The sequence below is a fragment of the Gorilla gorilla genome, chromosome 4 (genome assembly GCF_029281585.2).
Source record: "Gorilla gorilla gorilla isolate KB3781 chromosome 4, NHGRI_mGorGor1-v2.1_pri, whole genome shotgun sequence".
Taxonomy (NCBI): domain Eukaryota; kingdom Metazoa; phylum Chordata; class Mammalia; order Primates; family Hominidae; genus Gorilla; species Gorilla gorilla.
Window position 1 is genome coordinate 44741860 of NC_073228.2, and position 13291 is coordinate 44755150.

General features: G+C 35.2%; 1 protein-coding gene across 1 annotated transcript in view; it reads right to left on the reverse strand.

The window, feature by feature from the left end:
- The window catches only part of LOC115934670 (EF-hand calcium-binding domain-containing protein 13-like), a 147092-nt gene that overhangs the window by 19316 nt on the left and 114485 nt on the right, over positions 1–13291 (reverse strand). Inside the window, exons 16-19 of the mRNA XM_063706316.1 lie at positions 12841–12939; positions 11444–11497; positions 4767–4871; positions 1705–1758 (exon numbers count right to left, since the gene is read on the reverse strand). Of these exons, the coding sequence (XP_063562386.1) occupies positions 1705–1758; positions 4767–4871; positions 11444–11497; positions 12841–12939 (312 nt within the window). The remainder of the gene's footprint in view (positions 1–1704; positions 1759–4766; positions 4872–11443; positions 11498–12840; positions 12940–13291) is intronic.

Below are 13291 nucleotides of genomic sequence, written 5' to 3' on the forward strand. Positions count from 1 at the left end.
TTTGATTTGAAATGTATATGAAAATACAAAAGGCCAAGAATAGCCAGGGCAATCATAAAAAAGTAAAACTAATGTGAAGGATTTACACTTCAGATATAAGATACATTGAATATATTAAGAGAGTGGTAGACTGGTGCAAGGACAGACAAACAACAACAATAAAGTAACAGATTAAATAGTCCAGATATACAAACACATTTATGGTCTTTGATTTATGAATAAGATAGCCTTACACTGCAGTGAGAAGACTATATTCTTTTCAATGAATGGTGCTGAATATCCACTTAGAAAAAAACTGAATTGTTACCCTTATACTACATCACGGATTGTAGATCTAAATGTGAAAGTAAAATAACAAAGGTCCTAAAAAGTGAAATAAGAAAATATTTCCATGGGCTTGGTGTATGCAAGGATTTCTCTTCTTTTATTTTAAGTTCAGGGGTACATGTGCCAGTTTGTTACTCAGGCAAACGTGTGCCATGGTGGTTTGCTGCACAGATTATCCCTTCCCAAATATTCTACCATAAAAGAGAAGACTGATTAGACTACATGTAAAAATAGGAACTTTTTTTCTGTAAAAAGTGTAACTCAAGTGAAAAATCTAATACATATAGTGAGATATTTGCAATTTATAACCTACAATGGACTTGTATCTAGAATATATTAAAACATTAAGTAAAAGACAGTAAGTTTAAAAAATCAAAAGTAAAAGACAGACATCCAAACAGACAAATAGGTAACAGACATTAAGAGGAACTTTACAAAAGAGATTATCCAAATAACTAAGATATGTAAAAAAGGTGCTCAACGTCATTCATCATTAGGGAAATGCAAATTATAAACACAGTGGGATAGTAATACATGCTAACATGGAAAAGACAGTATCAAGTATCAGGCAAGGATATAAAGCAAAACTCTCTTACACTGTTGGTTGAATTGTAAAATGGTACTACTACTTTGGAAAATTGAATGACAATATCTAATAAAGTATACAAAATTCTATAACAAAGCAATCCAATTTCTATGTATGACCACATAATCATGCACACATGTTCATCAAAAGGCATGTATAAAAATATCATTTGTAATTGGCCAAACTGGAAATGTCCTTCAGTAATAGAATTGACAAATATAGTATACTTACACAATGGAATATTACACAGCAATGTATTCAAGTACAACAAACTAATTGAAATCATTCCCCATACCAAAATAGGTTCCCTAAAGATTTCTACTTGATTACAGTTTATTAGTCTTTGTACTATATAGCAGTGAAAATGAGCAAACTACTGCTGCATGCAACAATATGAACGAATCTGAGAATAGCATGTGACATAATGTTGAGTGAAAGAAATTAGACATAGAATACACATTGTATAGTTTCACTTATGTAAAGTTCAAAAACAGACAAAACTAGTAAATCTGTGGTCCTAGAATTCAGGATAGTAATTGTCTCCAAAAAGTAAGGAGGAAGAGTCTATGTAGTGGTATCAGGAGTCTTCTGGGTTACGGGTAATCTTTTATTTCACAATCCAGGTTATAGTTAAATGGGTATGTGTAGATGTTCATTTTGTGATAAGTCTTAAGTTGGACACATATGATTATATAATATAATTATATATGTCAAACTTTAGTAAAATAATTATCATAGAAAATATGGCTTAAAATATTAGGATCTTAAATTCATAGTAACTTCTTACTAACCTGTAATAACTTGCACTGTATCCATCAATGATTTCAAATCAGTCTCCCCTTTAGCTGTAAGATAAAGTGAATACAGGAAAAAATTATTTCTAAATAATAATCCAGAAACCAGCTAAAGTTTGTTATTATACATCATTACTTAGCTTCACTTTAATTGAATAACTTTTTTGTCATTTTTTTAACTTTTTAAATTCTTAGAAACAAACTAGTACGGTGTAGCACAATAGACAACCCCATATGTTCTCAAAGAAAAAAGTGAATAATAGATTTACATGTAGCAAGACAAGAACTTCCATTCCAAGAAGGCTAAAACATAATTGCTAATTGTATTATATTGTTTAAGCACAGTATTTAGAACTACTTCCCCACAATTTCATATATGCTCTTTTCCTATCCAACTGAAACACATAAATCAAAGTTGAAATTAACTCTTTCTACATGCCTATTTCAGATGTATAATTATATTTGAGGACTATGCTTATTACTAGTATCAGCATTTAAGCTTCCATTTCCTCTTTATTTTTATATAGTAAGAGCAAAATTTAAGTATGCATGCAGATGTATATGCACAATCATATATTAAAATAATAAGAGAAATACTGCTGTCCAGAAAAAGATGGCAACTACCAAATTGAAATGCCAGCTGCCAGACCATGTTACCATACAGTCATTTCAGCTAAGGTCCCAAGTTTGAATTCACAATACAAAGGACAATTTGAGGATGTTAATGTATGAATGTATAAATAATGTATGAATGTATAGGTTGTATGAGAGATAAACATATAAAAATTGATGACTATAATAAACTTCTATGGTTGAAGCCAAGGTTGAGGAACTAGAGCCCACCCTATTATGTATCACTACCTGTTTATCTTCTTCCTGCATAGCAACACTTGAAACAATTCAATAAAACATAGTCTTCAAGAGTTAATTCCATATTAGTAAGCTGGCCCTTGACCATTGGACCATAAAGTCTGGGTCGGGGAATAACATGTTCTTACTGGGCTATTATGCTTTCTTATAAACATGATGAAAAATACCATCCATGCAAGTTAATTCTCTGAAGACCCTCAATTCTGATAATGCCACAGGTCTCTGGTGACAAAGACCATATGTTCATCTCTGGTCTATTCCTAACAGACTTTGATACAGCATGTCACTCATAATTGCTGCAAATAAATGATTACATTATACCAGGTGTAAATATTAGTGTCCTGACCAAAAGCAGTTCTTCATTTTCTTTAGGAATTATGTTGTCAATATCTATTCATTCACTTATTCATTATGTCATTCTCTCATTTACTCAGTAATTTGTCCATCTCTAATTTAACATTTGTGGAGTGCCTACTTATATGCCAAGTACTCTTCTAGGTATTGGAAGATAAATAATATACCCATCCCTACTTTAAGGCTCACATTAAAGTGACAAGATAGGCAAATAAACATAAATATACAATTACAGTACAATGTGGCAAATATAATGAAAAATGTATGCACAGTTATTGTGGAAATACAGAAAAGAGGTATCTAATATAGTCTGGGTAGATAAGAGAAAACTTTCTGAAAAAAAAAACGTGGCTCTCAATTCTGATAAGCAATGAGAAAGAGTTAGTCATGTGAAGGGAAAGGAGAGGCCCTCTGAGTAATGGAGACATCATAAACAAAGCAAGGAAGTGATAAAAAGCATGATATAAAATACAAGTGATATAAAGTTATTTTATTCTACGATATAAAATGGAATAAAAGTGCAATATTATTGGAGGATAAAATACTAGATTAGGTAAACAGGATCCAAATCATGAAGGAACTTGTTTTCCACATCAATGGACTTAAGACATTTTTTAGCACATGATTGTAAGCCACTAAACACTTTTAAATTGAGTAATGATGTGGTCAGATTTGCATCTCATATAGATCACTATGATGGCTATTTTGTAGAAGGCATTGTAATAGCTGAAACCAGGAAGGAAAGAACCTGAAATATGACAATGATAGAAGGAACAAAGAGATGTTAACAGATTTATATATGGAATTTTTTCAATGTTTTATTATGTAAATTTTCAAACATATGGCAAAGTTGAAAAAACTGTACAATGAACAGGCCTATCATCTAGATTCTACTATTAACATTTTAGTATACTTGCTTTGTCATATATCCAATCATCTATGTATGGTAGTTTGAGGTAAAACTGGCATGATAAAGTGATAGTCCAGATAGGAGGTGACAGGAAACAAGTGGTTATAAAAAATGAATCCCATATATCTAGCTTATGTGACTAAATAGACAGTGATAGAACAAATGGGGCAGAGAATATAGGACTAGAAGGTAGCTTGGACAGGGAACAAATGAATTCAGTTTCAAATAGGTCAAAGGATGTCTCCTATGGAATATCTGAGTAGAAATGTCTAGCAGGCATTTAGATATACCAGTCTGCAGTGCAGGGGAGAGGTCTGTGTAAAAATACAGATTTGAAAGTCATCAGCATGTAGGTGATATGTAAAACCGTAGATATGAGTGAGATTTTCCAGAGAGAGGATGTAAAATGAAAATCAGAATGAGAAAATCCAGGTTGTGGTAACGACACAGAAACTAGGGGAACAAAATTTCAAGGTCAGATTTATCATCAATATCAAAGACAGCAGAGAGCTCCAATAAGAAACAGAATGAATAATGTCTAATGCAATCGACAAATGGCAACTTATGGTGTCCTTAGAGAAGTTTCAGTAATGCTAGGGAGCTGAGTCAGAATACAAAAATGAATGCGAAATATGGAAAGAACACACATTAACCTTCTTTCATTCCTTTCTTTTTCCACTCTTTTCTTTGGCTTCCTGAACATTCCCAGATGTGAAAAACAATCTTAGAATCAATCTAGTCAAATGCTTTGTATTCTATGTGGATTTAGAAAATGAAGACAGGCTTTGTTCTTGCTCTGAAACTGAATCTTTCTGAGATGTTGCAAGGTTTTTTATTATCACAAAATTAAACTGGTTTTAGAAATACTCATATATAAACCCTCGACCCACTTCTGAAGAATTTTTTTATATCTAAAATGAGTCACCATCAACTGGAAGGTTTCTTGTCAGTTCTCCAAGTTCTTCTTTGGTAAGTTCAATCCCCATGTTTCCTAGTACGTTGTCCAAGTCTCTGATATCTACTGTCTCTCCTTAGTAAAGAGAAAGAAATATGAAAATTCCCACTAATGCTGAAATGTTCCACCTCATATTTGCTTATGCATTAAAGATTTTGTTTTGCAAGTAGACTTAAGATCACTGGAACATGTTTAAGTTCACACAGAGATTCAATATGGTTAGAATTAAGCTTAGTTCCCTTAAATCTTTTTAGAAGAATAAACATATTCACCATAAATTTTCAAAGGGAACAAAATTAGCTTCCAGTGTATTATTCTTATAATGAAAATAAGAATTTCTAGTGAAATGAGAAAATTACTATGGTTGGAATAAGAATACATGGGTTTGAATACTGTTTTCTACTATTTATTATCTACAGGAACTTATTCAAATAACCTAACTTCTTTGGTTTCCAATTTTCTGTTGCATGAAATGAAGATGTTCCTACCTGTTTCACAGAGTTTCTGTGGGGATAAAGTTACATGTGAAAAAACCTAGAACTCTGTCAGCATAGAAAGTGCTTGATACATTTTAATAACTACTTCTGAGCCAAAGGTAGGCTCATTTACCTTTTTAACCCAAAGTAGATTCATTGTCCACGCTAATCACAATCACTGAATGGCAATTCTCTTGCATTTTACAATTAACCTTTAAAAATAAACTCAGTCTCTTCTCTAGGAAAGTGTATCAAAATGTGTATAAATATGATCAATATAAATAAAACAAAAATAGACTTTCTGCCAAGATAAAAAATAATGTAAATTATGTTGGATCCATATGTTGGAGAATAGCAGGATTCCTTATCAAGTGATTAGGAACTATGACAGCAAAGAGGTAAATTGAGAGTGACTTGTTAACTCATCATCCATCTTACCATTGAAAGCTTTCAAACCAGATAAGATTTCATTCTGATACACCTTCTCAGACTTAGTTTATGTCTCTACTGTGAAATATATCTGATCATCTATTTATGGTCATTACTAAGAAAAAACTTATTGTAAAAGACTAATATTTAGCTCAGAAGACAAACATTTAGCAAAGCGATGTCTTTCTTTTTTTTTAAATTTTATTATTATTATACTTAAAGTTTTAGGGTACATGTGCACAACGTGCAGGTTTGTTACATATGTATACATGTGTCATGTTGGTGTGCTGCACCCATTAACTCGTCATTTAGCATTAGGTATATCTCCTAATGCTATCCCTCCCCCCTCCCCCCACCTCACAACAGTCCCCAGTGTGTGATGTTCCCCTTCCTGTGTCCATGTGTTCTCATTGTTCAGTTCCCACCTATGAGGGAGAACATGCAGTGTTTGGTTTTTTGTCCTTGCGGTAGTTTGCTGAGAATGATGGTTTCCAGTTTCATCCATGTCCCTACAAAGGACATGAACTCATCATTTTTTATGGCTGCACAGTATTCCATGGTGTATATGGAAACTAGTTCAACCATTGTGGAAGTCAGTGTGGCGATTCCTCAGGAATCTAGAACTAGAAATACAATTTGACCCAGCCATCCCATTACTGGGTATATACCCAAAGGATTATAAATCATGCTACTATAAAGACACATGCACACATATGTTTACTGCAGCATTATTCACAATAGCAAAGACTTGGAACCAACCCAAATGTCCAACAACGATAGACTGATTCAAGTCTTTCTTTGGGATGGAGGGTAATGCTCAAACAGTGTGCATCACAAAAGACATGCTTCAATTTCCTACAATGGTAATAGTTCTTCACTAATAATGAGTAATGTCATTCATAGCAGTAACAATAGATTTCAGACCATGCTCTCCTATGCTACAGCTAAGTCAATACAAATGTTTCATAGCCTTTCCCCCAAGTTTGAAATCGACCAGTAATTCACACCTTTGACACTGAACTTATTTCCATAATGCTAGAGTTTTGCCTTTTTTGACTTTTTTTTTCTCATGCAACTGTTCCAGGAATCCAATCTAATGGGTGTGGATCTGTGAGCGGGTGCATACATACACACTCTTAAACTGATAATTCCCAAACCCTAATTGTTTGCAACCACTATGAGCCCACAAATAATGGAGATGGAAGCTTTGGGAAGGTAGAGGAGTGATAGAATGATCAATCTTTCCCTTTTCCCATCTCTTCTCAATTCAAGTCTGCTTGATTTGTTCTGGCATGTTATAATTACTTAATAACCTTGATTCCTGGCTTCTCCTGAATAAAAAAAATTTAAGGATCTAGAAGTAGTTTGAAACTTCAGAATAAAGGCTGAAGCTCCCTCTTCTTATTTCTCAAAGGTCCGCACTTGGGAAAATAGGAGACAAGCGTAGAGATGGTCAGTAACAGTCCACCACATTCCAGTAAGAAGACCCAACAGAAGGATAAACCACCACATCAGGCTTTTCTCCTGAAGTCAGTCACCAGCACAAGCAACAGCACCAGAGAGACTGCATAACATATGATCTGTGAAGTCTGTTGTAAGCTATCTATGATAGTGGCAAGACATCTTAAAAGAAAACAACTGCAGAAACCAGGCAGGCAGGGTACACTCAGTATATGCAGAAATAGAAACAGAGGATAAAGGTATCACATCTTTCAGGACAGATAATATTTACGAAGAGAGAAAAGGGAAGAGGGCATCCCAGGTGGCACATATAGGCTTTAAATCCTATACCTAATATGGAGATGAAGCTATTTGATGACAGTGATGGTGGGAGGAGAAAATCAATCCAATGTGGTGACAGGCTGTCATGTTATCAGCATACCAGGCCTTGGCGGGGTCCCAGGGGACAATTCTTTTATCCAGAGAGTGCACACGTGTGGACTCCACAAGTAGCGTCTCCCCTTATTAGCCTTCAAACTGGAAGCAGATGGGCAACAGGTATACCAGCCCTGCTGGAATTCATAATAAAAACTGGCAATCACAGAACCACAAAAGGCCAGAGCAACACCTACAGGCTGGCTGGGGCTCAGCTGGAAGAACTGGAATGGAACACTTGGGGGACTATCAGAGCTTAAACACCAGGAAGGCTTGAGAGGAGCAGTACACAGGGACATCTGGAAGCAGGAAGTAAATATTTGACTTTAGAACTATTTCCCTATAGACTGGGATACCAAAAAAAGGGAACCAAGGTACAAATTCAGACCAGAAGAAGCCTGGAAGAAGAAACAAGACAGGGACCAGTCAGTAGCAGTTGGGCATAAGCAAGAGGTACATCACATAGTAAGAAGTAAGAAACAGCTGCTGGTCCTGGGGTTGGGTGGGCAGCCAGGATGACAGGATAGAGAAGCACTCTCAGTTATGAAGATCAGAAGGATGGTGAAGACAAGATATCATTACAATCTTGAATCTTAAACCATTATTTCCACCAACCAAAACAATGTGGTTATGGCACAATGTCTCCTTAACCTGTGAGTTCTGCACCAGCTTCACGGAATCCAAGAAACAGGTAAAATGCACCTAAGATGGTTTCATAAATTTCATACTCTATTATTCCATTTCTATAACATTCTTAGAGATGAAACTATAGTGGAAAACAGATCACTGGTTGACAGCCTAAATAGAAAAGTTTTAAATTAAAAAAAAAAGGTAAAATACAACTCACAGAGAAGAGAAATAAAATCCATAAAATAGTTTAAGTTTCATAAAGGAGCACTTTTCTGACTTGCCTTAAAAATTAGGAATATCTGATGAGGACGATGAAGAAAAATAAGAAGAAAATAGGAATATCTTCACTGGCTGGCCATGGTGGCTCACATCTGTAATCCCAGCACTTTGGGAGGCCAAAGCAGGAGAATAGCTTGGACCCAGCAGTTCAAGACCTGCATGGGCAACATAGTAAGACCTTGTCTCTAAACCAAAAAAAAAAAAAAAAAAAAAAAGAGAGAGAGAGAAAAGAAAAAAGAAAAAAAAAAGAGAAAAGAAATATCTTCATTAAAATATGGAAGCTAGGCCAAAATCTTGTCACTCTTGAAGCAGTTGTTAGTGATACCCTGTCATGCTGAATATATGTACAGGTATAACATTTTAAATTATATCAATGTACTTTTCGTTTTCACATTTCCTTTCTTCCATGCAACCTTTCCCAAATCAGTCATAGAATTTACACCACTTCAAAAGAAAAAACTTGTTTTTAATGTTTAAAGGCTACTTTTACAAAGCAAAACTTCAAGGTCTGACACTTAGTGTTACTGTAAACTAGAGGACTGAGAGGCCAAAAACTACATAAGGGAAACTCCTTTCCTCCTTCTTCCTACCCCTACTCAGTAAGAAGAGAAAAGAAAAAGTCCACTTTACGGTTTAAGAAAGTCCAACTGGGAAGAGCAATAGTTACAGTAATATAGTTTTATCTAGTTATCATCTATCTACCTACCTACCTACTTATCACCTTTCATCTATTTCTCTTTTATCTATTTATCTCCATTTACTGAGAGGTTTAAGTGTTCTTGCAGCCTACTGCCCACCTTCCATCTCCACCCGAACTCCCCTCTCCAAGAGGAGGTAAGATAGAAGAAAAACTCCAGATATGCCGGTGGGATGAGGGTGGGGTATGAAAAAAGCAACAAGGACTTGTGTCATACTTCCTATTTGGAACTTTGTGAAGTTACCATCTCACTAAGTGCGCAGGCACTAGCATTCCATTGTCATGAAGGATAGATATTGTGGCATGGTGTATGTAGGCAAAGGGCTGAAAATATGCCACCCCTTAGTCTCCTTTGGTTTTTGTGTGATACGTGAGAAGTTCAGATACTTCCATGTACTTCCAGTGAGGAATGTGAAAGGTATTTCAGAGATGAAGTCCAGTGGGTTTGCCATGGAATGTCAAGTCAAAGGCCAAGACGATTCCTAACACAAGCTATTGGGGTCGACGGTCCAGTCTGGGTACAGACAGAATACTTAACTGAGACTCAAAGGCCCTTATCACCAGTGAGTGCTAAGGCTGAGCCAAGTTGGTGAAGGAAGGATCACAGAATCTTGACTTTGCTGGGAAAACAAATCGTGAATTTTTCAAGCGGCAGAATTCTGCAGGAGAGGTCAACAGGATCCATGGAATCCCATGAAACATGGGACATTGCTAAAGAGAGTATCAAGAACCCAGACAATAAGACAAGGTCTGGCTGCCCTCTTCTACCACCAGGAAGACATTCAAGCTTTCCCTTATACTGGGGTGCCTTTCTGAGGGGAAGTAAGGGAGACTTGAAAACTGATAATTTCCCAAAATGAGCTGGGTCAGCCAAAAGAGACTGATTTTTTGCTTAAACCAGAAGAAACTGGATTACTGGTCAATTTGAATCCTACTTTCTCACCTTTCAACATCCCACCCACTGCCAGAATAGGATGGGGGACTGAAAGAGAAATGAGGTTAGAAAAAATAAAGAACACACCACATTTATTGTGTATCTCAGTTTGTTGTATGTCAAATTTGAATTTGCTACACACACATACCCATTCCTTTAATATTTTTTTTCTTTATGACTACTTCCCTATTTTCTTCCTCTGTACCTCTCAGACTTGTTTCCCTCTTTTTTTATACTTAGACTTTAGGCCTATAGGTAATTCTGGTATACCATTCGAAATTGTTTAATACTGATGGAAAACCTGTAAGTGAATGGTTTGCTGCTATAAATATACTAAAAATTCAATCACAAAACAGTTTTATTTTTCATTACAGTTATATTGAGCTAATGTTTTCCTCAACATATTTTATAAAACGTTAGTATGATGATATAGATCTGGAAATTTTCACACACAAGCCTCAAAACAAAGCTCCCTTGAAGGGAAATTCATCAGCTGAACATTTCCTTATCTGTGAGTTTAACTGACATACTCCCAGGAATATTTTGAAAGTCACTGGGATCAATTTTCTTTCCTTTGAAAGATTAGAAAAAGAGCCCAGAAAAACATTTAAGAATTATTTAATAATTGCAAGATAAGCAAAATACCTAGCATGCTTGTATCACTCTAATTCAGCTATAGATGAAAATAAAGATATGAGCTATTTCCAATAAATTGCATAGTCTAAAATAGTCATATTTTGGTAATCCTCTTATAATTCCAGGTCAGAAATATTATATATCAACAACCTAAAATTATTTACTAACAGGGAGTATCATTATTATTTTCTCTTGTATTATGAAGCTGGTTGTCTGTATATAGATACAATCTGAAGAAAAATTACATACATTTTATCCTGATATTTACCCTCTAAGCCTCTAGTCCTTCATTTATAAAATGAAGATTATAATAGTACCTATCTAATAGATATAACAATAACAAATGAATTAATGCATGCAAAGCACTTGGCACAGTGCCTGGTATATAGAAAGTGTCCACTACATAGTAGTCATTACTATTTTTATTATGCTGATTTAGGCTTCATATTTCTAAAGTGTAAAAAGCAAAGCATGCTATCGGTAATACCTCTAGAGAATGGAGGACTTCTGTCAAGAAACAGCACTATGATTTTATTTTGAGAACACTGAAATTCAAACTAGTTCATTAGAAAACATTTGTATTAGTTAATAAAGTGGCAGAAGTCAGAAAGAAATGGTTACAAATTCAAAATACTGTTGCAAATAAAATTTTGTAAAGCATTAGTATCTCAGTTTTACATCAACTTCTTACCTGTAACAGGTATAGCTGCATGCACTAGTTTAATTCGTTTCACTTTCCCATCAGCTATAAAACAAAACAAATCACAGAGGCCACAGTGAGATTCAAAAACACAATGTGAATTTTTTTTTTTTTTTTGAGACAGAGTCTGGCTCTGTCTCCCAGGCTGGAGAGCAATGGCGTGATCTCGGCTCACTGCAACCTCTGGCTCCTGGGTTCAAGCGATTCTCCTGCCTCAGCCTCCCAAGTAGCTGGGACTATATAGGCATGCGCCACCACGCCCAGCTAAGTTTTGTATTTTTAGTAGAGACGGGGTTTCACCATTTTGGCCAGGATGGTTTTGATCTCTTAACCTCATGATCCACCCGCCTCGGCCTTCCAAAGTGCTGGGATTACAGGCGTGAGCCACCACGCCCGGCCTGTGAAATTCTTAACTGTGAGACAGAGCATAAGAAATCAACAATTTCCCACTATTTTCACTATAACTGTATTTTTACCATCCCTCCCCACACCATAACAACATGGAAAAAAATGAGCATTTGAAAAATGATACACATGCTTTTTTTTTCGTTAAAGTACTTTGGTGTTAAACTCTATTTATAGCATTAGAGCAAAAATTTTAAAGTATTTTCCTCCATATCAAGCAGGTTCATTTGATCTCCTAACCTCTCTAATTTGTTCTCTTTCACTCAAGGAAGGAAAGAAAATGAAATTTAATGCACGTCTACCAAGCCATATATTGTGATAGATGCTTTCATACAATGCATCTATCTCATACTTCTTTGAAGTTACTATGACTCCTTTTTAAAAAAACATATAAAGAAGTTGAGCCTCAGAAAAGTTAAGAACCTTGCCTAAATCACAAAGTTAGTATGAGATTGAAAACTGTATCTGTCAGATTCCTAAATCAACATTTGTTCCATTCCAAGTCAAGCAGGATGCTGGGGCAGGATTTAAAAGCAGCACAATCACTTGCACCAACATTCTTAAAACTGACCATGGTCACACTTAGTCCTCAGTGAGCACCTTTGATAAGCTGATATTTCTAACCCCTAAATTACTGTCACTTATACTTTTTTGCCTATATATTTCTCTTCTCCCTTAATCTAATGCACCTTTAGAAACAAACACTAAGTTTTACATTTTTATAAATCTCATCTCCAGAGCCTAGCATGGGGTTTTGCTTCTTTGAATTTACTTCAAGAAACGTAGAATATTCTAAAATATCATGAAGGTAGTGCTCAGTTCAGCAAAATGAAATGCTTACTTTTGGACTGAGTTCCCTTAACATGTGTCAGTTGTATTTGAAGAACTAAAAAAAACAGAATTTTAAAAATGTGAAATCATAAGCCCACAATCCCAAATTATCCTTTAAGGGGGATGAGGGTGTTTATAATACTCATAATTACCTGGCCAATTGTGTGACAGTTCTTCAAATTCCTTATCAGAGAAATTCATTTCCATTTTCTCTAGAATGGTGTCAAGGTTATCAATATCAACCTTTCCCTCTTGGAAAAGAGAAAGAACTATGAAAAAGGTATCATGACTCTACAACACCAAGACAACGTCTATTTATTATCAATACTATGTCCAAAATCTATCCAAGTGGCAATGAGGTTTAATATCAGAATTAGAAATAAAATGTGTTTCATTAGGCTTATGTTAAAGAAAATCCTATTCAGCAAGATTTCTAAAAGGAAGCTGATTCCAAACGTCAGCTCAAATGTTACCCTCCTCTATCAGGCAGTCCCTAACTATCCTATCTAAAGTAACCCCGCCATCTTCCACTCTTGATCATGTTACCTTCTTTTTCTTTCATAGCACTAATAATTGCTTTATAAAATGAGATCTCATTTTTAT